The sequence below is a fragment of the Poecilia formosa genome, unplaced genomic scaffold, assembly GCF_000485575.1.
Source record: "Poecilia formosa unplaced genomic scaffold, Poecilia_formosa-5.1.2 Scaffold105, whole genome shotgun sequence".
Classification (NCBI taxonomy): Eukaryota; Metazoa; Chordata; class Actinopteri; order Cyprinodontiformes; family Poeciliidae; genus Poecilia; species Poecilia formosa.
Window position 1 is genome coordinate 1,888,064 of NW_006800044.1, and position 23,732 is coordinate 1,911,795.

The 23,732-nt window shown below is 43.9% G+C and overlaps 2 protein-coding genes across 3 annotated transcripts in view; both read right to left on the reverse strand.

The window, feature by feature from the left end:
• Positions 1–2,801: 2,801 nt before the first annotated feature.
• Positions 2,802–6,053, reverse strand: pigv (phosphatidylinositol glycan anchor biosynthesis, class V). The gene is made up of 3 exons (XM_007559595.2): positions 5,524–6,053; positions 3,835–4,989; positions 2,802–3,751 (listed from the first exon to the last, which is right to left on the reverse strand). Exons 1-3 carry the CDS (start codon positions 5,653–5,655, stop codon positions 3,464–3,466), a joined length of 1,575 nt encoding a protein of 524 aa, XP_007559657.1. The 5' UTR covers positions 5,656–6,053; the 3' UTR covers positions 2,802–3,463.
• Positions 6,054–6,824: 771 nt separating this feature from the next.
• Positions 6,825–23,732, reverse strand: part of arid1aa (AT-rich interaction domain 1Aa) — a 22,959-nt gene continuing 6,051 nt past the window's right edge. The window contains exons 3-20 of one of the 2 annotated variants that reach the window (XM_007559597.2): positions 22,880–23,485; positions 22,686–22,781; positions 20,724–20,964; positions 17,952–18,041; positions 17,671–17,841; positions 16,466–16,787; positions 15,923–16,068; positions 15,740–15,825; positions 15,429–15,638; positions 15,111–15,315; positions 14,834–14,969; positions 14,585–14,754; positions 14,299–14,497; positions 12,569–12,694; positions 11,924–12,014; positions 10,972–11,809; positions 10,757–10,887; positions 6,825–10,021 (exon numbers count right to left, since the gene is read on the reverse strand). In XM_007559597.2, the coding sequence (XP_007559659.1) occupies positions 8,147–10,021; positions 10,757–10,887; positions 10,972–11,809; positions 11,924–12,014; positions 12,569–12,694; positions 14,299–14,497; positions 14,585–14,754; positions 14,834–14,969; positions 15,111–15,315; positions 15,429–15,638; positions 15,740–15,825; positions 15,923–16,068; positions 16,466–16,787; positions 17,671–17,841; positions 17,952–18,041; positions 20,724–20,964; positions 22,686–22,781; positions 22,880–23,485 (5,739 nt within the window). In that variant the 3' untranslated portion in view covers positions 6,825–8,146. Of the gene's footprint in view, positions 10,022–10,756; positions 10,888–10,971; positions 11,810–11,923; positions 12,015–12,568; positions 12,695–14,298; positions 14,498–14,584; positions 14,755–14,833; positions 14,988–15,110; positions 15,316–15,428; positions 15,639–15,739; positions 15,826–15,922; positions 16,069–16,465; positions 16,788–17,670; positions 17,842–17,951; positions 18,042–20,723; positions 20,965–22,685; positions 22,782–22,879; positions 23,486–23,732 lie in introns of both variants that reach the window. The other variant, XM_007559596.2, reaches the window with a different exon arrangement.

Sequence of the window (23,732 nt, forward strand, 5' to 3'; positions counted from 1 at the left end):
TGTGCTGTCCAAGTATCAAAAAATAATCAATAGATTATTCTTTTTTAGCTTCAGATGCATCTTTTCCTACAAATGATCAAACATATGCTAAAGGAATGCTGTTATTGCATTTTAGGCTATAAAGTCATCTCCTTATCCTAAAAAGTAATTGAATTATTTGCTTATTAGCATTGTTTAATGTATTTCTACATCATAATAAATGATAGAATAATTGATAAATAAAATAATTATTTGCAGCCTTTCAAAGAAGAATTGGGAAAAAAAAAATTTCAATGTCTGATTTCAAGCCATGTTTTAATTTGTAAAAAAAACAAAAACAAAAAAAAAACACTTTTGTAATGCACATTTAACATCCAGTATATTGCTTGTTATAATTTGACGCAGTTTTAAAATGGTACATATTCATGTCGGAGCCATTAATTTGCAGATACCCGTATAATTTCTTAAAACGATTCACTCTGAGCTGCATTCAGCCAACAGAAAACGGGCTGCGGCCCGAAAAATCGACACTGAGCTACTAATCCCACCCCTGACGGAGGCGGAGGGGCTGGCCATCACCCAAAGCTCCCCCAGACCCGTTTCCGAAGGCATCTCTGCAGACAGCTCACCTGAACCGGATGCCAACCAAGACACAGGTACCCATGTCAGAGCTAGGACTACACAACCACATATATTTAGCCGCACATGCAGTTAAATGTGGTTATTCATCCACCTTTCTCTTCCCAACAGTTACAGATGGTGTCGTTTACGTTGTTGAGCCTTCAGCCGCTGCAACAGGCGAAGAGCCTGCAGTCGTAAGTACACTACACACTGCTTTTGCTTCATGGGGTTAAAGGTTACTGAAACATGATTTCTTCCTCACATCGCAGGAGGATGATGTTCTGTCTGCTGCCACCAAGGAGGAAGCTGAGATTCATACCGAAGTAGATACTAGTATTCTTCCTAGTTACTACTATTGGGAGATTCTTTTACGAGTCGTACATTGTTGTCCTTTGACAGAGAAAGGCTGGCCACTACCAGGACGGGATTCCTCCGACCTCCACACCACGGCTCCACACAGTGGGTTCTTAACAGTAAAGACTTGTGTTTATTCTACATTTTTTGCAGAATTGCAGAGTTATACAGGCACCATCTCCTTAAGACTATTGAGAAAACGGATAAAGAAATCATGTATTTGGACCGCCAAATCAAGAAAGCGGACCTAGAAATTCTTATACTGGAACGCCAGTTGAGGTGAGTGCATTTCCTTTATAGGTCAGACATATTCATTGTTGGAACACCATTAATAAATCCTAATATTAGTATTTTTCTTCTAGGGAATAAAGGAGACTGAATGACTGAATTATTTATTTTTTTGGTGGAGAGACTTGTTAGGAGGCTGTCTTTCCATCTGGGATGTCTGCAAGGAGTTGCAGAGAACTCATGCCACATTAGTGTCACATGATATATTGGTGGCTACATTGACCTTACAGTGGAACTGGAACAAGAATCTAGTAGCTGGTCATCTGAACCTAAAGTCCCAGCTCATGGCTGGGGGTAGTGGACCGCCCTCTGCCCTGCCCTTAGCTGGTATTTGTGAAATCATCTTATGAGTACTGTGAATACATTTGAGCATAGAGTGGTGGGAACAACATGCAGAACCTTAGGCTTAATCGTACATCCAAATATGGAGCTCACACTATACATGCGAGTTGTTTTGTGTGATTTGTACTATTATTGCATTATTAGGCACCATAATGCCTAAGATTTGTTCTGTTGCCTTAGAACAACTCTGCTGCTCTAAGAGTTGTTACTTAATGCAACGCTGCCAAACTCATAGCAGCAAAATAACGCACTTAAGACATCTAGACGTGGTGAAGACTTGCTGAAGTTCAAACCACCCATCAAATGGAGACTTTGAAAATGGCGTTGTTGTGTTATGGTATTTCAGAAACTTTTGCTGCTCCATCAGGCCTTTGTTCTCTAAGGTTTACAGAGAGCAGCACAAAACAGAGGAAACATCCAGTGAGCGACAGTCGCGTGCATAAAAGTGCCTTTTCGAGTTCAGAGGTTAAAGGAGAATGGGGAAACTAGTATGAGGTGATAGAAAGGCAACAGAAGCTCAAATAAAACTTTACCACTACCAAGCAGACAGAGCTTTTCTCTTCTGTTGCTCTCAAAGTCTGGAACTCCCTTCAAAGGAAGTCGTTTCTCTGCGACTTCCTTTGAAGGCCAGCCAAACACATCTTTTTAAATCCGATTTTGTTTTTGCTTTGTGTATTTTATTTTTTTGTTATTCTGTGTTTGTTGAAGCACTTTGTGATTTTCATCTCGAAAGGAACTGTACAAATAAAATTGTACTTACAAAATATATGCAGATATACCATCTGTAATCCTTAAAGCAGATGGGCTCCAGCAACAGACCATGACATCGGGGCGGCTGCTCTTGTCAGCTGAGAACAGGAATACAATATCACTGTTTGGGCAATTTATCTAGAGCAAAGCAATTTAGCCAAGTTGCGAGAGGTGAAATCTGCAACAAAAAAGAGCTCAATCACAGGAGAGAAACCAAAAGAAGCAACATCTTGCCTGCAGGGAAAACATTCAGTACAGTCAAGGGTCCAACAGTCCACTGCTGCTGAAGAGAGATAATATTTAGGATGAGTATTACAGTTGCAACTAGAAAGACTAGCTGCTTTGTTCGCTTCCAGTGTATAAAAAGTGATTGTTTACCTTTAGGCGGTATTAAAGAAATGCCTCCAAATGTCACTTTATCATGCATCTTAAAGGTTAAACTCTTCAAGGATGACCAAATATTAAGCTCATTTGTAAAGAATGTTTTAATAACCTCAAAGTCAACTTGCCAGTGCCACCTTTGGTAAATGTGATTTTGTGACAAACACGTTTCAAATATTTTCACCAGTGCCTCAAAAAGTTACAATTCAAAGAAAAATGAATATAAGCTGAGAAAAATAAACCAAGTTTATATTTTTGACATCAGTTTTTAAAAAAAAGCTGTTAAGGTTGAGTATTTGCTTTAGACGTGCAGTACCCGTGAGGGTAGATGAAATTATTTGGATTCTGATGCAAGTTTCAGTAATAATGTTCCCCAAGTAGAACCATGCAACCACTCTATACTACAATGTGCAATAGTGCGAATCAAGCACAAAATATATGTTGTTTTTTTGTTTTTTTTGTTTTTGTTTTTAATCTCGGAGCGTCTCAAACTGGGTGACAACGTAAATATGAGGAAACATTTCAACTTTGTCCTACAGAGATTTTTTTTTTTTTTTAAATCAGACATTCATAAAAATATTTATTTTATGCGTCCATTTTTTTCCAAGGCAAACGACCATTATCATTTTATATTAAAAAGTTAAAAAGATTTCTATTGATATGCCCCAGCAACCCTCATAAATAAGTGTATTTACACGCCAGTCCTACACAGAAATATCCCATTTTGTCTTCACACTACTGTGTTAAATCAAGTCCAAGGCAAGAAATTACAATGCAAAGCGAGGCCCAGTATCCAGTACGAGAGGAAATAACCCAGGATGGTCTGAGTGGTGGGAGAACAGGCTTTAAAATGTGGCAGCAGTGCAAGGATGGGGTTCTGAGGTGTGTGCATGAAGCTGTTTTTGGGATCAGTCTGCAGCTGCACATTGGGGTTGGAGGTCTTCCTTCGGTGAAGAAGCGGCTCGTTGAGGAGGAGGAGGTGAGCGCTTATCCAGAAGGGCACCGGAGACGAGGAGGCCATGAATCTAGTGAGAACCTGAAAAAGCCCATTGAAGAAGAATTGGCGTTACAAATATCCATAAGATTACAAAAAGCAACAAGAAGTTATGATTTTCTCACCTGCACATGCATGCACAGGGTTCCAAATACAAGGAGCACAGTTGAGTGAACGACATACACGAAGGCTTTGGGGTTAAAGAAACCCGGTGTTGGCTTCTCCAGTCCCGTGCCCCAAAGTCCGAGCCTCAAACACAGCTCTGGGTTAGCCTGAAAATATGCATAGGCGGCCATAATGGCGAGCGTAGCCATGGGCATAGCCAGAATAAAATTTGGTATCTGCTTCAGCTCAAAGTAACGGAGGAAGCCCACGTCCCAGTACACGTCCTGAATGTGCGAATAAAGCAAAGGGAGGGGTCTCATGCACCAGAGCGGCGGCGGACCGTTTTCATCCGGTACCCGGTAGCCCCTCCGCTCCCCCAGGGACAAAAGAGCCGGATGGATCTGCTCCAGGGAGGTGGACGGCGTGCAAAACGTCCTGTAGCCGTAGTACTGGAAAGCACAGAAGGGGAGCGCGATGACTACAGTTCCAAAGAAGGATGTGAGCAGGAGACGGAGGATGACCCAGATATAGTGCAGGACTTTACTGTGCCCTTTAGTTGTTGCCCGATACACACGAATCTGTGAAATGGCATTCAGTGACGGGAGATACAGAAGAAAGCCTATGTTAACCAGTCCGTTGGACCGCGCTGCCGTGGCGATGCTGAAGGCCAGGCAGGCTCTGAGGGTGAAGCCTTTCTCCAGGAGGAACAGGCCACCGAACGTCAGAGCAGCAAACAGGCTCTCCGAGTATCCAGCGGTCATGAACACATTGGCGGGCGTAAAGCAGTACAGCAGGCTGGAGAGCAGAGCGAGGCGTCTGTCCTGAAGAACCGCTCTACTGAGGGCATACAGGGCAACCACACTCAACAGGAAGAGGGCGGTGTTCCCAAGAGCAACAGCCAGAAGCAACCGGCCCCTCACACTGAGCCAACTGCTGAGGGGCCACAGCAGAGTCTCAGCGAGGCCCCGCAAAACAATGGGGAAAAGTGGGAAAAAGGCAAAGTTGTGCTCGTAGAGGTATCCTCTCTCTGCAATGAAGAGAAAATGCTCAGCATCCCAGTGAGCGAGGCCACCAAACAACCAGTCCACCACAGGGTCCAAGTACAAGGGCTCTTCTGTCCGAGGGGGCCTGAAGGCATCGGCTTCATGGTCAGGGATGGCAGCGTTCAGGACAGCCTGAAGAGCAATACATCCACTTTGTTACTATATTGTACAGCCAAACACTAATCACATGTAGACTGTGGCAGACTGAGAAGCCTGGTTCACCACCCAGGGCGTTATTACGTCAGGGGATGGCATGTTTAAATGTCATAGTGTATCACACGGTTTTTTTTAGTAGCCCATTCAATACAGAAGAGATGCCCTAAGCAGGCGCCCACTCCTTTTCTAATTTTTAAATCCTCTGAGCTCACTAAAAAAAATATAGATATGTAGTTTACGTTGCTGATGTGGTATTTTCTCGACTGACTACTTCCCAGATTTTATTGAATTTGGACTATATTAGATTTAGTTCAAGCTGAAATCTGCGAGGTCATTGAGAACTCAAAAGGGATTCCAGCTCCATCTTTCTGGGTCTTCCTCTCCCGCGGCGCACTTTAAGGAAACTCCGCCACTGCGTGTTGACTGCTCTACCTCGAATTAGTTCATACAATTAGGGCTAAACGTGACAGATATCTAACTACATTTAACTATAAATGACTCCAACCTTACCTGCAAAACCAGAGAGAGGCCTCTGGTAACTGTGGCGAACTCTACAACTGCTTTGACATCCATAGTCATTGATGAAACGGACAAACTGTGGACAAACCGGTTCCGACAGCCATCCGCACTGCTACAAACCATTCACCGTCCCCATGTTTACTATGAGACATCACTGAGGACTGAACAGTGTCTGCCAAATAAGCTAGTTATAGGTTTTCATTATTTATCCCACCAAAACATATGGTCGGAACAAATGCAACCATTTCGACATTCATGTAGGACCTCTAATTGTTTGTCGCTAAGCTAAACCTTTGTCCTCATACTGCAGCAGGATGCCTCTTTTCCAGAGGCATTGTAACTTCCGGCACGCAAAAGAACTTCAAAATAAAAGCTTAAAAGCTGTGTCAAGTATCCGATCGACGGAGTCGTTCTCGGTATTCATCACTCAGTGATTCTTCTAATTTATCGCTTTCAAACACTAGACTTAAAAGCAAATGATATAAATAAAATGGCAAACTGTAATCGAAAGAGGAACCAGAAGAAAAAAAACTCGCGGTTTTTGTCCTTTTGTGTTTGCGTCACCCGAATAACGCGCTGTGCGTGACCCGGAAGAGGATCACTTTGTATGGCACATGAAGGGATGTTTGGAAGTGCTAGTTTTCCTACATTTATTTTCTCAAAATGAGTCTCGCCTAAACAACTACACATTTGGACTTTTATTTTGGTTGTTGTGAAACCCAAAATAGCGCTAAAATTTGCTAGCGTGCTAATAACAGTTCAGTATTATATCCAGCAAGAGGCGCCAAAGAGTTATAATGACTTACTAATTGCTGCATAGCAAATAATTTGTATTACTACGAACAGAAACATTGCAATTCTGCTTTGGGACCTATTCGAATGGCAAGAAACTAATAAAAAAAAATCATTTTTAAAAACTATTTTAAATGCATACTAGTTGTGCAAACTTAAATGAGACCTTTGTTTAATCGAATCTACATTTTAAAGCACTGGAATGTGATGACAAACAGCCTGGGCTACAAAAAAAAATCATCTCTCCTCTTTCACTTTTACATTATTGCAATTATTTGAAAAACATTAAACCTATGACTGGCTAAAATAAAATAAAAAATTAACGAACTGATTCAATTTGAAGCTTTTATATGCTCTTCTAAAGTCAGATGCTTTAATTTTAGCAGGTTTTGCATACCATAAAAATTAGTCCAAACAATGACAGTATAACAAAGACTAGAAAGTCAAACAGATTTTGTGCAGAACTGTGAAATCTCAATTGAATAAAACAATGAAACAGCTTAGGAAGATTTGATGTACATTTATTCTTACCACGTGGAACATATAGTATAAAGATTTCATACTGAATAAATGATATTCCTTGAGCCAAAAAAAGGGGAACGGGAGGAATTTACATGTTTGTCTTAGCTACATAGTCTGAAATACAAATATGCAGAATTCATGACTGGAGAAAATTTGTCAAATGTGTACTTCATCTAGTTTATTCTTGTTTGTACCAGGATATAACAAGTTTGAGCCGTGTCTGCCATACAACGGAGCTGTGGAGGAGACCAGAGGAGTGGGTCTAATCAGTGGGGACCGGAGGTCGCTGGCAAACCGAAGAGTCTGCCTCCGTCTCTCACCGATAGCAAGTGTGAGAATAGTGACACAGACAGAGACAGACAGAGAGGAAGGAAGTATAATGTACAACATTATATATACACCACAGCAAAGCTGTATCTGAAGTTGAAAACCAGTCCTAAGAGGTGATTTCTTTTCATAAGGGTATTCATACAATCAAGGGATAAGAGGAGGTAAGGGTGTTGTAGGTTCTTGATACTTTGGGGAAGAAAGCCATTTTCTGTTCAACACCAAACTAAAATGACCTCAAAACTCTAGCTCATCAGCTTCTGTGTGAAAGTTTACAGAATGCTTACACTCACAGAGCAGTACGGCACAGAAAATGTCCTACAATCTACTGCACACTGCACAGGCCTCCCCGGTGAAGGTGTTTTATTGACAGCACGGTCTACTGTCGGGCTGACTGGTGAGGATCCAACTACAGCATCTACAACCAGTAGGTCACTTGTCAGTCTGTTTCACCTCAGTTACAGACTCACTGTGGCCCTCAAGGGGAGAGCTAGGGCACACTGCGTCTCCCAAACTCACTGTAAACGAGACAGCAACTTTGGTTACAGTTTTTGTTTTTCAGCTATTTATTTATTTAATCATTTATTTATCTTTATTAAAAAGTACTCTCACCCACACCCCCTCCCCAAGTGCAGAACAGTCTCCCAACAATGACGCTCTCTCGGCTCCGTGACATCCGGTTGGCGTTCAGGCTTGCGAGCAGTGTCCCTTTGTCGGCATCTCTCCGGTTCGCAGTCCACAGCAGCTCCGTGATCGCCCTCTCTTAAGTAGGGTTGGCCTGTGAAGGGCACGCTGAATGGAATCTGAAGGATTTTTTTTTTTTTTTTTATAAATTAAAGCCAGTCACATGAACTGTCCTTGCCCAGTTTTACAAGCACAAGCCAGATTTTTTTTTTCTTTTTTTTCCCAGGGAGGAGGGGGGGACTGGAGAAGAAACCCCTCAAACAAGTGGAGCCACAGCTCCCTACAGCTGTCATGACTGGCCGATCAAAAAGAGTACATCACAGATAACGTGAGAAACCAGCGAGTTCATTAGGGGAGACACAGAAAGGTCGAGGAGTCGCGACTCGTGTAGTGTAAACTCCGAGTGGTTCTCCTCCACCTTGGCTAAGGCGTGCAGAGCCCGGGCAGCTCGCCGCATCATGTCCGGGCTGGTGGGCTCGAAGGGCATCCCTTGTAGGTGCAGCAGAGAGCTCTGGCTTTGTTGTAGCTGGGTGGCAGCGAGAGAGTCCTCCAGGAAGCCGAGCAAGTTGCCCACACTGCCCTTCTGGACAGCGATTGCTCGGGCTGCCATAGTGTCACCCTGGGCCAGGTTGGCCAGTAAGACGACGGCCATCTCCCTGCAAACTGCAACCTTCCTGTCTCCGATTAACCGCACCAAGTTTCCATACAGCTTCTCCAACCGACTGAAGGGGGGAGTGGCCAGGATGAGGTCCACATTGTTATCTTGAATGCTCAGTTTGCTAAGAGTCTCCAGGACCAGTCTCTGAGGTGACAAAGCACTATGGGGGCCCAGGGTTGGGAAGGGGTCCTGGGCCTCTGCCGAGGGGCACACCGCCCAGTGCAGAAGACCGTCCAGCAGGGGTAAGCAAATGCTCTCAGGGTAGGCGGAAAGGTCAAGTTGACCTGAAATGTTTGCCATAGTGACCAGCGTGTTCTCTCTCAAGATCTCCAAGCAGTCCCACCACCACTCATCCTTCCGGCCCACTCCCTCATCTGAATCCTCGTCCTTCTCGTAGGTGAGAGGGGCCTGCTTGCGCTCAGGGTGCCAGTGGTGGAGCAGTATCAGGTGCCCGAGTATGAGCAGCAGTCCGGGATGTTTGGACATCTCGTGGTCATTTCCTGGCACGAAGGAGAGGCTGCGGACAATATTCGAGATACAAATACAGCGACGCGCCAGCGAGTCCTGCCAGTCGGACAGCGTGACGAGCGGCCCTTCGTCTTTACTGTGAGGCTCATCTTCTAGGATGGTGCCAGTCTGCTGTGCCTGTTTGTTGAAAATACTTCCAGAAGCCAGAATGGGTCTATTATTCTCTTGGTGACTTTTAGGCCCTTTCTCAGCCAGCTTCGTCTCTGAATCAGACTGTTGCTCCTCGTCATTGCCAACTGTTAAGCCAGCTTTCTCAGAGTCTGTTGATTTTTCAGACAAACTGCTCCGTTTTGGCCTTTCTTCTTCATCTTGATGCTTCATTCTGTCTTCCTCAGCTGGCAAACAACTCCCCCGTATGTCTTCATCCAGCGGCCGACGCTTCAGTAGAGCTGAAGGCACGGGTATCCGTTGTCGTGGCTCTAAGAAGTTCTTGCGAGGCTCAAAGAGGGTCTGGATGTGTTCTGTAGAGTCGCCCCCTCCCGCGCTCCAGTGCAGTAGCCCGCTGTCAAACTCTTGAACTTTACCATGATTACTTAATTGGGCAGCCACAAACGGGTCTCTTTTTCGTACCACCTTAACTGGAAATTTGTCAAACTTGCTGGCCTGTCTGGGCTTCTCATGGGCAGGCAGAGATTGCACCGAGCCCGTCTGTTCAGACGAAGAACCCTTGCTCCTCCTCTCTTCTTGTGTCTTCTCATCTCGACTTTGCGAGCATGGCTCTTGGTCTTGCTCCTCCTTCACGGGAACCGACCGCTCCATTTCGTGTTCCTCCTTCTCTTCGTCGTCCGTCTCCTCTTGTTCCATGTCCTCAAACCGTGGTGGCTCTTCTTCCAGGTTGTCCAGGTCTCGTTTCAAGGCATCGGGATCGAGCAGAGTCCTCTGACCAGGGTCCCCAACTTCATACTCCCGCAGAATACCGAAGATTTCTATCAAGCAGCGCCTGAAATACTCCACGACCAACTCCAGCAGCCCAGGTAACTGCATTTAAAACAAAGACCAGAAAAATTAGTGTAGATAGCCACATACTCAACAAAACAATCCTTAAGTAGACCTTAGCCAATTAACTTATGAAAAGATGAACCCCAAAACCTCAGCAATCTTCTTTTAGTAAGATTTAAAGTCTTTTCAATGAGAAGTCAGAGTAAGTGGTGGTGTGACCAGAGTCACTAAAGCAAACTTTTTTAAAGGGAATTTTTGCTCGCCATTGAAATCAAAACAACACTAAGTGCTAAAAAGCCACAACTGCCATAATTTAAACACTATTTTACTAGTTAAACCAAAGTGTTGCATTTTTTTTGCAATTAAATAACTACACAAATGGTATATTTGAACAAAAAAATATAAATATTGTGTAACCGTTGTAATTTCTAATTTCACTCACGGTATATGTTCTGAATTTCCAGGCTTTCTTTCAAGTAAAATTCAGTTATTTATTTTAAATAGGCTTTAAAAATGTGCAAAAAAAACAAAGATATGGCTAAAAGGGAGGATGTTGGAGCAACAAAAAAAAAAGAAAGAAAGAATAGAGATAGGAGTAAATGAATGGTAGAAGGCAACAATTAGATAATAGTGATAAAATTATGGAAACAATTTCTTTATGCTTTTAATTTCTTTTATCAGTTACTGAGACCTGGGATAAAATTTTCTGACTGCACAAGAGTCATGAATTTCACACCAACCCGTGCTTATTGTAAAGGGAATGATGAGTCTTACCGTGTTGAGATCGAAGGTTGCTATGCTGCTGTCATCATACAGCAGAATATTGATGGTATCTAAGGCCCAGGTACTTTCAGCCAATAAACCAGACTTTAAGGACATCATGACTCTCCAGGCTTCCGGAGTTCCTACAACATTCAGAGAAAGTATTATATTTAATAAAATTATTCTTTAAAAATACTTTAAAGCAAAGTGTTTGAACATCGTCATACCGATATCTTTCATGGTGAGTCTCCGTCGTGGCTTAAGGACAGGAAGTGTTCCTTCGACGGAACCCGGGGGGAAAGGCATGTCTCGCCTTATTAGAGGCGACTGCACTGGAGGGGGCACAATGTGGGATGCAGGTACCGGGGGGCCAGCCTTTTGCATCTTCATCAACCCGTGCGTGTAAGGAGATTTGCTCGGTGATGTCCGAGCCTCCATGGGGCGGGGTATGGAGGCGGGGCTCGACACCTGTGGAATGTGGTTCTGCACGCCCTGAGGGGGCTGGTAGTTGGACTGGACTGAACGAGGCATGGGCTGTCCAGGCCCGGCTGGACCGTAGGGAGGCTGCCGAGGGCCCATCTGGGCCCCCCACTGGCCGTCGTGATTCATCCGCTGGTCTGATTGCATCATTTCGTCAGGGCGGTTCATGCCATGGTAGCCGGGTCCCTGCGTTGGCCCCCCAGGCCCACCTTGTCTAGGGTAATTCTGATAGTTCACGTCTCGAGGTCCCTGCCACATGCCCCCCTGAGGGCCCTCGGGCCCCGACTGCATCATCTGAGGAGGCATGTTAGGCTGAGCATTGGGCCCAGCTGTTGCCAGCATCCGTTCTCGACCAAAGGGAAATGGGAACTGATTGCTGGGGCCAGGTGGACGGCGATCAGGGCCCGGGAAGGGCCCGCTGCCGCTGTACTGATTGTACGGCTCCTGCTGTCCTGATGATGGAGCAGCGGTGCCACCCTGTTGCTGCTGCTGTGGTCCTTGCTGTCCACCAGGGAAAGAACTGCTGTACTCTGCCTCATGGCGTTTTGATGGGGGGTACCCTCCCTCCACAGGACGCTTATAACCCTACAAATAATGAAAATTTAAAAAAAAATAAGCTTCGCTACTGTACTTTTAATTTATTTGATTACATCACATGGACAATAGTCAGAGATTGTCTATTGCAGATAGACATTATACCTGTTGTGGGTACATTCCAGGCTGCTGATTTGGGTAGGAACCAGTAGGGGGCGTTCCTTGTCCAGGATACTGATTTCCATAGGAATCATGTCTGTAAATATCATGCCTTGTCAGTTTGATAAGTAAGGATATTGGTCGTACACTTACACACTGGATTTCAACACAAAATACACCCACATAGTTTTATTTTGTTAACTATTGAGATTTCAGTACAATTTTGGTCGAATTTGGGCCACACCTTTAAACAGTATGCAACATTTCTCTTCAACACATTCAAATACAAAAAGAGAAGAGCTTTCTGCATTATCTAGAATATTGATTGTATTCAAGGACTATTGGAAATTTCATGTTAAAAGTATCTGCATTGTATCAATATTAGATTTTTGTTTTTAGATTAATAAAGTATTTTTTAGTTGGATCATGTTACTATCGTGGAAAGATTAAAACAAAATAGGATCAAACAATAAACTTAAGTATTTCTCTAATGTTTCGATCACATATGGATTTCTCATCTATGACTTTGAAGTGAATGCATTAAGTTTCAAAAGTTTTCTTTTACATGAAAATAGATCAGTTCTCAATAGTAGCTAGTTCGAGGCCAGAAAGTCTGCCAAGCGTCTCGCCTCAAGTGTTCTTTAAATTTACCGTGGCTGTTGTGGTGGGAAGCGATTTGGAGAATACATCCCCGTGTCGGTGTTGGCAGGCATCATCGGGTTTGGCTGAGGAGGTCCAGATCCCATGTTGCCCTCTGGGGCCATTCCTTGCTCTGGTCTAGAAAAAGCAGGACAATGGACGTGGAAGATTTTTAGTTTACCTAAAGATTTGTTTGTGCACATATTAAATGGTGACAAGCAGAAAAACAAAATGTTAGCCTGGACACTAATCCTGGAACAAACACCAGTCTAACGTTTTATGGTTCTTCTCTAAAGCGTTTCAGGCTGTTGTCGATATACAACAATATATTTAGAGATGCTTTGAAATCTGTCAATCCACTCAGCAAATGTGCAAAACTGGACTACAGCAACAAAATAAGGAATCAAATAAGAATGCATATGTTATTAGAGTTCTTTATTTTAAATTGTAAGTACAGCTGGTCAACATTACAACACTAAAAATGCAATATTTCTGTTAAATATTGCAATAAAAAAAAAGGTATTTTGTTCATCCCTGGGACACACAATCCATCCATCTCTTTTCTAAAAGGTACGATGTCTGGTTTTTCCCACGCCGGTTAAACGTTGATAAAATCCTAATAATTTCAACAGATGAACGTGGTACTTCAAGACATCTGGAAATTGTACCCAAAGATGAAGCAGACTTGTGGAGGTTCTCAGTTCTTTTAAATGATGGCACACAAGGAAACAATTTGTTGGAGGAGTTTCCTTGAAAGGAGGTGTGAATATATTTCTCCAATCAAAACCTTTCAAAGCCTTGCCATCATCCGGCTTTCTGATATTGTGCGATGGCAAAGCTATCTTAATGTACAGAAGCTGTTTATTCTGACTTTTAGCAAATAAAAATAATTTTGGCAAGTAGATCTTTTGGCAAGTAGATCTGTCCTAAACCAAGACTGTTGAATTATTGTCAATTTGTGGGTGGAAAAAATGGTTGTGCATCCGTTGTGCATAAACATCTGATTTCAACTGCAAGTACTTCCAGGTCTCACCAACACTCCTTGGTGTGGATCCCTGTACTGAAGGAAAATACTCAGTTTACCATTTTCAGTACCAAGTGAGAAGATCACAGAGGTGTAAGAAGCTATTTCAGAAGTAAACCATTTTCTAGATGGGCATGTTTAAGATGTGCTTTGCAGTTTGTTCAGGCTGTGAAAGAGCAACATCTTTAGCAGACGGCAGAAAAGCTCAACAAGTACATCAGAGTCTCTGGGTTTTTTTTCTTTTATAACTCATCGGTCTGCAAATTATCCTAGATTTGGAAATCCTGGCAGCATTTTTGAAGATTTCATAATTAAAGGAAGTTTTACGGAACGCAAGCTAAGACTTGGCTAGCCAGGCAAATCGCTGGTAAGGGATGTCTGTGTAAAATGTCAAATCAGCGGCTCTGTCTCTGTATTAAAACTGTAAAATTGTGTTTTATATAGCTACTGCTTTCACACACACAAATTGTGACATAATCTCTGCCAAATTAGACCATCATCCCCAATGGCAGGAGGGCCATTGTTTATAAAGAGAAAGAGGAATAATCTAAAATTGGTATCAGCAATTGTCATCTGTGCATCTCTAAAATAAAAAAATAAATAAATATATCCAATGCGTAATTCTGCACTAAATGGAAAGGGTTAAGAACATTTTTATCAGAAATAATAGTTTCCATTAATAAATATTCCTCAAAATGCCATCTTTAGTGGATCCTACCTCCTGTCATAGCCTGGTCCAAAGGGATACTGTTGTCTGGGCCCCATTGGCATTGTGCCCATGGCCCCAGGCGGTCCTCTGTTGAATGGAGGCTGTTGTTGTGGCGGCGGCTGCTGCTGCTGCTGCTGCTGCTGCTGCTGCTGCTGGTCACCCACAACGTTGTTAGGGCCCTGGCTAGCAGGCAGAAACTGCTCCCCGACTAAAAATACAGTCACAATTACAGCAGATTAAAACCTGATGACTGGTAAATGGCCGTCACGCTTCAGATAAGTCTGAGGACTTCCACCTTTCCGCATGTTACTGAAGGGGTCCTTGTTGGGTTCGTAGGGGCCCATTCGCCCTGGCAAGTCTGCTGTGTTCATGCCGGGCTGATAGGTGGAGTTGGGAGTCAAGTTCTTTCTGGGAAAAGCGGGGTCGCTTCCGTCCGAGAAGGGGTCTTGCAGATTTACGCTGTTCCTGAGAAAGAAAGCACCAACAGAAATTAGCCCAACTATCAGCCCATTGTGAGCCTGGCTCTACTATTAAAGATACTGACCTAGGGCCAGGTGGCATGGGGGGCATTTGGGTATGAGGAGTGGATGCCGGCGTGGGGGGCTTAAGGTCGCCCCCCTCAGCCATTGAGCTGCTGGTGGACTGGGGCGTTTGTGGACCCTGAAGGGACCCTGACCCGGCTGTGGAGCAGAGGGACGCTTCAGTTTGAAAGAAGAGAGGGCAAACAGATAAGGTACAAGGTTTTAATTAGGAAATCAAGTCTTTTTTTTTTTTTTAGGAAGCAGGCATGTTTTATCTGAAAAGAAGAGGGGAGTTCTAACCTGGAGAGGGCGGCTGGACTTTAGCGGCCTGGTTCTTTTTGTTGTCTGTGAAGATCTCAGGAGGAGGATCTTCACCACGCTCTATTTTACACTCGAAGGCGTACAGACACTGGATGTACTGTTTCTTCAAAGAACTGGCAGCACTGCTGGACGTACCCACATTCAGAGTGGTGGCTAGATCACGCCACTTCTTATTTTTATTCACCTACCGCAAAGAAAAGGCACACAGTAATTAGAAAAAATATAAGACCGTAAAGACAAAAAAAAAAGAGTGGGATTTTTTTTAGCTCGTCGTCTGTTTCTGGGCGCCGTGTTCACCTGCATCATTCCTCCGATCTCTTTAACGGAGACGTAGAGCCGGAAGAGGTCGAGAGGCTTGCGCCCCACGGCGGGCAGGTTGGTCATGCCCATTGCTTTCTCATCCACAAAGGCCAAGTAACGGTCCACCCAAAGCTTCCTCTCTGGCTCTGGTCCCAGCTCGTAGAGGCGTGTTATCTTTTCACATGTGGTCGTGGATGAGTTGGACTTCTGTTTGATCCCCGAAAGAAATTCAAAACAATTTTAAAATCTGTAAAGGTCCTGCAGCTACCAATAAACACTGAAATGCACAACCGTTGCAAAAGCAGTACCTTTGATTTTGATTCTGGTTTTGGCGTTGCACCGCCATCCACTTTGTTATTCATCTTATTGTTCACTTCTGGGCTAGGAGCCATACCTGCAGATGAGGAAAGGGTTCCAATTATCTACAAAGTTCCCATGTTAACACAAATGACTAAATAAAGCAACAGCCATATCTGTATGCGTTATATTACCAGTTGTGTTGTTGGCCATGTTTGGCCCCATGGGATAAGGCGATCCACCTGGAGTGTTCATCATTCCAGGCATGCTGTTCATCGGTGGCCCATACGGTGGACCAGAACCCATCATGCCTTGCGACATGTTGGGGTACCCGGGCATTCTGCAAATCGAAAACCCAAGGAGAATATAGCGTTAACAGTTCAGGTGTGAGCACAGTCCCCGTTTATGGAGGGGCCAATATGGTTTACCATTCAGGGGAAGACAGTCTTGTGCGTTAGTAGAGTAGAAAACGGTTATGTCAGTCGCATTTAGAAATGACAAGAATTTTCATTAGAAAATGTCAAATTTCCAGACTTCTACAATTATTTTAGGCAATCTACAGGAAATGAGAAGTGTAAATTCTGGGTCTCATTTGCAGCTTCGATTTTGCTGGTAAATTCAAGGGTTAAGTCTGTGTTTTGTAAGAAGGCTACATCATCTGTAGTCTATAGAAATGCCCAGGATGTTTAACCCTGGACTGTGCTCGGTGTGCAGATGAACACCAACTGTAAACCAACCTGTTGAGCATGGAGTTGCTGGAGGGGTGCTGCATGGCTGCAGGATCCTGGGGCTTTCTGTTCATCCCTGGAGGTGGGCACATTCCTGAACTGACCTGGGGCGGCATGTTGCCCATGTTCGGAGGCATGGTTGGACCCATGCTGGGGCCCATATTGGGGCCGTAGGGACGAGCCCCCATTTGATTCGGAGGCATTCTCCCTGGAGGCATGCCAGCATACGGCGGGCCTCCCGCCTGGCCCGCCATGGGGTTCATGGAGCCCATGCCTGTTCCAGGGTAGTTGGCATTGGGCATGTTCCCATAGGCTGGTTGGCGGGGATAACCTACAATAAAGAGCAAGTAAAGAAATGTTCAAGTAGATTATTAGCCTGAATTCTACAGTAGCTACAAAGAAAATGCACCTCATTTTTGGCAAAGAAGTGAAAATATGTTCACCAATATTCTGTAGCAAACTACAGAAGTCTTATCAGAATAGCTCTATTCAGGATTATCCCAAACTCAAACTGAGATATGTCTGATAGTTTTTAATAAAATGACAAAAACATCTGCATTGAGCCTACATGTTACACATATGAAATAGTGGTGCAGCTCACTATGCAAGAATGTGTGGAAATTTTGATAAAACTGAGATTAAACTCGGCACAAGTGGGCCCATTTACTAAGAAATTAGTTCATTTCTGAAGAAAACTGCTTGGACTTAATTGCCTTGAGGGGCATTAGAGTAAAGGGGCCTGACAACATATCTCACATACCACTCAAGATATTTTTGTTAAAAACATAAAAATACAGTTAATGCTCATAAGTTCTAATGGTGTGAATGCATTTGTATATTCAATGCAACACATGGATGTTTAATTTATAATTAGGAGCTTTTAATTATAGCAAAATAAGCGAGTTTATTTAACAATCTGCTAGCAGAGCAACAAGCCTTCGTGGAGTTTGAGCTCCACTGACAGGAGGCTGTGCAACATCAGCTGACTCTCTGACTCCATGGCGGCTATTTATAGCTTTGAAAGCAGAGCGAAGGACCACCAATAGCATGGTTTTAGACATGGAGACAAGAAAATCGTTTCTATAGGTTGGCCTGACGCAATGTCTAGCTAGTTTCACCAGCAAGATTTAAAATAAGACGACATTTATCATTTATAAATATCAGCCCTGTGCAGGCAATCTCCAAGGGCTGTTGCACAATTTTAAAGCACCAACCTTGGGGACCGTACTGTCCTCCCTGCTGCCCATAGCCACCCATGGAGTTGTTCTGCTGATAAGGCGCCATCCCAGGATGCATCTGTCCTCCAGAGGACTGCCGAGGTGACAGTGCAGAGGCCGACTGCGGGGAGACGTAGGGAGGCATCTGAGGGTTTCGCTGCATGAACCCTGAAACACAAAAAGGAAGAGGAAAATATGCCGGTGAAAACGAGAAGCAACAGAAACTATTTTTGACCTGCTAAGTTTAGTGCACACATTTAATTAAGACAGCAACAAACCTCTGTCCTGCGCCATTGGAGACTGGCTCATTCCAGGGTGCAGCGTCCCATCCGAGTGAACGCTGGATGGCCTGGGAGGCATCTGGGTCCCTGAGCAAAAACCAGAAGATTGAGTCAATTTAAGTTTAATCGGGGAGCGAGGGGTTGATTCACACAGCCAGACCCGTATTCTCCAAAAAGCAGATTGCAGTTTATGACATTAAATTTTGATTGACGGAGCATTTGTGTTTGTCGTCAATCTTTTTCTGATCAATAAATACATTAGCAAGTGCTACAAGATTGGGATAAGAGCGACACTCTTCTGTGTGGAAGTCGCTGCTGAGTGAAGGCGGCCCAGAGTTCACCAGTTCCGGGATCAGTGAGCTGCTTAGAAAATCAGCTGCACAGACATGCATGTGCATGTTGGGACAGGCTGAGTTTATTACTATTCGTTTTTAACTGAAGTCACAGAACAAGCTGGAGTTGGAAATGCTGGCAGCCGTTTGGAAATTTCAGAGTCAAGATAAGGATCGACTCTCTAGTAATGCACCGTCACAAAACATTCCCACCATAAACCTGCAGAGACGAACCGCCTCCGATCTGCCTCTGGCCTTTCTGAAATTACATGGCGAGACCACAATCTGCAGCGCGGCTTTCAGAAACGACTTTCAGAAACGTCATACACAGCTAAGCATGACGTCGGCGGCACTCAGAGAATCTGCATTGGGATGTCTCCCTACACTACTTGTTTTTATAACAATAGTGGCAGACGAACACAGTGTATCCATCCCGTTGTTGACCAAAACAATGCTTTCAAATTAAACATAAATCTCTCCTTCTTACTCTTCTCTCTACAAATTATTTCTGGATGCAATTCCCTCTTAGTTGGTTTTGCACACCGTGATTCGCTAATACGACAATCCCAAGCTGATATGGGGCGGAGCCTACCTAGCTAGGCTAGTTAGGGATGTGACAGAGGTAGGTTGACTTTAACCCCCTGCTCACCACATCAATGCTGCCACAAAACATGGTGAAAAAAAAAAAGTGCCTTAAATCTTTGAAGTTTTTTTGTGAAGGGTGCTAATGCTAGCAAAGCTAATAAATATATAAATTAGAGTTCAAAATGTGAACCACATACATTTTGTCCTTTAGAATAGGGAATAAAACTTCTTTTACACATGCTATGACATCTCTGCCCTTAATGTAAAGAAAATATTTTTACCGCTTTTCCTATTTATTTCCAGCAAAAACTAAATCTGTACAGGCAGGTCAAAACTTTGCAAAAACAAAAAAAAAAAAAAAAAAAAAAAAAAAAAAAACAGAAAATCTGCTACAAACTTCTGATCAGTGCCTCCCTCTCTGTGGATTTTATACAAATGGTTATAAGATGTGACAAAAGTCTATCGAAATGACCAGCCTCACATAAACCAAACTTCATCTGCGAGACGCTGAACTTGCATCATTGTTCAGAAAGGGATGAATGTTACATTCCTAGATCGCTAGCTAAAACGTACACCTTGGGTGACGCATCAGAACAGCTGCAAAAATGTCACTCGCTGTTTTCACACCATCAGAGGCTTACTAGTCGTGCTAATTCTCTTGTTGTTTTTCGCAAGCTTTTAGTTTAATGTGAGGGCATTGTGTTTAGAAAGTAGTAAAAGAATTACAATCGCTCCTTTTAAAAGAGATGGGAAAATGAAATGAAGAGCTTGTACAAACAATTTAAACTCCCATGTCTTGTTCTTATTTTCCAAGGAGCCAGACTGCTTTGAGAATCTTTTTTAATTTGTCTTAACTCTCCAGATACTGTCTTTCAGCAGTTTTCTTTCCAATCCTTTTCTGTCCGGTCCTTGTATCAGACTGGCAGAACCGCGTCCTTGAGCAAAGTGAAAACAAGTGTATCTATCTACAGCAGATGAAGAGTATCTGAAAATGTATTTAGGAAAAACAGAACCCGGCAGAGAGCTGAGGCCTGGACACTTTCTCGAGGCGTCAGCTAAAGTTATGGAATCAAACTTTTTATTCGTCTCCAAAGTTGGAAAACCAGCGGGTTGGACAATTTTTGCACCAACAGATCAGACAGAAGCAAATAATAGTTTAACCTGTAACTTATGCTTTGTAATGAATTCCCAGTAAAGGGATAAAATATCCCGTTTAAAATTTAATATTTATACAAGCATACACTGAAGTTCAACTGATTAATCAGTTCAGTTGTGAAGACTTTTTTTTATGTCCCTCAGGTTAGAATCAAATGGCTAAAAAAAAGTCCTTGAAAGAACTTTCTTGTTCGCAGTCAACTTAGAAAATTACACAAAACTCTGCCGTGGGTCGCGTACGGACGCCCGGCCACGTGATTGCTACTCTGCCTGGATCGACGGCTCTCCGATCCTTGTGTCAAGGTAAGAGCGATAGATATATTAGAGGACAATATATAGCATCACGTATCAGTGTATGAATAACTGCTTTGCTGTGGAGCATTGCCTTGCTGTAATCTGTGTGGAATAAAAGACACATTTATTCTAGCAGACCAGCGTGTTGACTCATTTTTGTTGCCGATCACCTCCGATCCTGTCTAAAATTTCACAAAATAGGCAGCTTGGAAGTGCATTAAAAAAATAAATAAAATCACTTTAAAAAGCAAATTGTCTTGAAACTCAGATTTACATCTAAACACCAACCAGAAAGGTTGAAACACCACTACCCTCAGACTGTAATTCAAAGATGTAATCGGAGTAAGACGTCAGGAATCTATCAAGTATCCTCCTCATCTGCCTGAAAAAGCCATCAGCTCACCTGGCAAGTTGGCGGGTGACAGCGGGCCTGTGCGGGGTGTGCTGGCGCTGGCGGGGGAGCCAGCTGGAGAAGGCGAGGGGCCTCGGATGCCTGGCAGGTGGGGGGACGTGTGCGGAGAGAAGGGCGACTGGGCGGGGTTACTTTGCTCTCCCTGGCTGCTCGACACGCCGGACGTGCTCACGCCAGGACTAAGGGCGCCCTCCGTGCCCGTCGGCAGGTCGTCGATCGACCCGGACAGGTCCTGGAAATGACAAGACGGCCAGTTAAAGAGAGAGAGAGAGTAAAAAATATATAAAAAAATGTCAGAGCCGTTCTGATTTACAATCAGCACTGAACTGGTTTCTTTGTGCATCAGCTGAGATAACGTGACGCAACAACTCCTCCGTGTTAACACGTGAGTGGCATAGATTCAAATACTACACATGCTCACACAAACATCCCTGGAGGCCTTTGTCCTTATTTATCTTTTTCTGAGAGAAAGTGAGTGTGCATTATTGCCAGGGGTTGTCATGGTTACTAAGGTTTGTAGGATGTTGAGCAAGCAGAGTCAGCATGTAGAGGCAGCCTCTTCTCCACGTGACTTCAATAAACAAAAGAGACTCCTTAAAACACCTCTGCGATATATGGCTTCCATAAACGCAAATAAAAACACACGGGGGTGAGTCTTAAGATCCCAACGAGCAGAAGCTTCAGCGTTAAAGTCAGATTAACTTAGTGATTTGTCACTGATGTGATTTTACTTCATCTAGCCTCCAGGTCAAAGATTACTGACTGACACCAGGTCAGCCTGTACTCTGATACTCTGTGTATATTTGTGCTTTCTGGAACCACAAAGAGCTCAAAGAAAATAAACAGGAATATCAAAATAAATTGGTTCCCAAAGCATATTGATAGCGATGCCGACAATGCCTGGAGAGACGAACAGATACAACCAAAGACTGGTCAATTAGTCAAAATATTACAAAATCGTGATTGCAGGGTCACAGTGTCTTTCTTTACTGTCGTTTATAAGTACACTGAAGATACAAGCAGTAAGCTGCAGCTTTAACAGTCTCTGGTCGACGTGAAATTCATGCAGTCAAATACAAACAGTTAAATGGCCAACAATAACTTAAGTGAACCACTAAGACTTCTCTGGAAATGACGGCCCTGAGCCGCCACCGGACAGAAACCTCAAACTGAACATTTCTGATTTCTGAACACACAATCACCATCGGCATGCAAGACAGCGAGAGAGAGCAATACTTTCACAACACCTAAGTGCGTCCGTTTCATCTTTACATGCTTTCAATTTATGTTGCATTTAGAAATGTTGGCAGTTTTTCAGTTTAAACACTCATAAGAGACTAAATGCTGTAGTAAGGAGGGAGTAAAACTCTGTTTAATGCATTCAGCATCTTATTCACACACACGGTGATGACACTTCATCTAAAATAAATTACTCTCGGCACCAATAGAAAAACAAATGCATTATTAATTTTCAAATCAGAATCCAATAAAATCAGTTCTATTCACAAAATCCAGATATCAGCCATGAAGTCTGAATCAGGCACATTTTCCTTTGTGACACATACATAGAATGTTTGGTCTCTGTGCTCCGGGGAACAAAATGGCTTTGAACATAAATTACATCAATTTCCAAAATAATAGATACAGATTACAGCGAAAAAAGAAAAAAAAATTAATCCCAGTGCTGCAGCGTTCAAACAGAACCCCTAATGTCACAGAATAATTTCCACCAGCATCATCCAGAAGCAAAACAAACACAAAAAAATTGATTTTATAGTAATAATCAAAGGAATCTATAAAACAGAGCTTTTAAAACAAATTGTGTCCATTTTAAGATGCAATTCTTGATTGGTACTGAAATGTAGCTGTGTAATAAAGCTGCATTTGCACAGCTACAAACTGTCTTGGTGGGAAAAAAAAAAGAAAAAAAGTGATTTAACAAGCATTACTGACCGGAAGGCTGGATGGACGGCCTTGACCGTCCTCTGGACCAGATTTGGGCTGAGAGGATGCAGGAGCATTGGACTGAAACGAGTCCTGGGATATCTCCTAAACACACACACGCACACACACACATACACACACAGGCTTAATAGAAGCACATATACAGAGAAGAATGAGCACAATCCAAGGCAGAGGGCACGTACCTGCTGCTGTGGAGGAGGAAAGCGCTGATAAGGTGACTGCTGTGCTTGCTGCTGCTGCTGCTGAGCGTTTGGCGGGTAGGCTGCAGGCGGCCCCTGTGGATGCTGGCCGTGTCCCGGTGGCTGCTGCGGGTGGGACTGCGCCTGCTGTTGCTGCTGCGGAGGGGCCTGCTGGGGGCCTTGTGAGGACCCTGGGTAGCTGGGTTGGCCTTGGGATCCGGGGGGAGCCTGGGAACTTGGCTGCTGTGCAGTCTGAGTGGGAGGCCCCTGCTGCTGGCCATACGGAGACTGGCTGGGCTGCGTGGCAGGCGACTGAGAGTAAGGTGGCTGAGACTGGGGGGCGCCTTGGGACGGGCCAGGCAGGGGACCCTGGGACTGTGGGGGCATGTGGGGCTGTTGATACGGTGGTGCCCCCTGGTTGTGTGGAGCTGAAGATGGAGGGTGGGGCTGCCCGGGGTAAGGCGACTGCCGCCCAGGCTGACCGGGTTGGGGCTGGGAGTAAAGGGATTGCTGCTGGCTCTGATGTGGAGCCTGACCTGGCTGGTTGTAATACGGCGCCTGGCCCTGAGAGCCGTAGCCCCCTGGTCCCTGCTGGCCATAAGATCCCATCTGAAATAAAAATATATGCACGTCTCAATTTTAGCCAACGCAGAATTCCACTGGAAACAATTTAAGGTCACATCTACTTTTGGTTATCTATTCAGAATCCAGATGTTAGCCTCCAGATGGACAGTGATATGACAGCTCTGTGTCGCAGAAAAACACTGAAGCTGTTGCAAAAAAGCTTAAAATTTTAGAAGAAAATTTTTATGTGGCTGAACATCCCATGTTTACCTCCAAATACAAGGCAAACACT

What these genes read in the sequence shown, in the direction of transcription:
- pigv (XM_007559595.2), bottom strand. Translation starts at nt 5,655, where the DNA reads ATGGTTTGTAGCAGTGCGGATGGCTGTCGGAACCGGTTTGTCCACAGT. An exon ending in GCCTCTCTCTGGTTTTGCAG is followed by an intron (nt 4,990 to 5,523) that starts GTAAGGTTGGAG and finishes ATTGCTCTTCAG; the next exon opens with GCTGTCCTGAACGCTGCCAT. An exon ending in CCCTGTGCATGCATGTGCAG is followed by an intron (nt 3,752 to 3,834) that starts GTGAGAAAATCA and finishes GGGCTTTTTCAG; the next exon opens with GTTCTCACTAGATTCATGGC.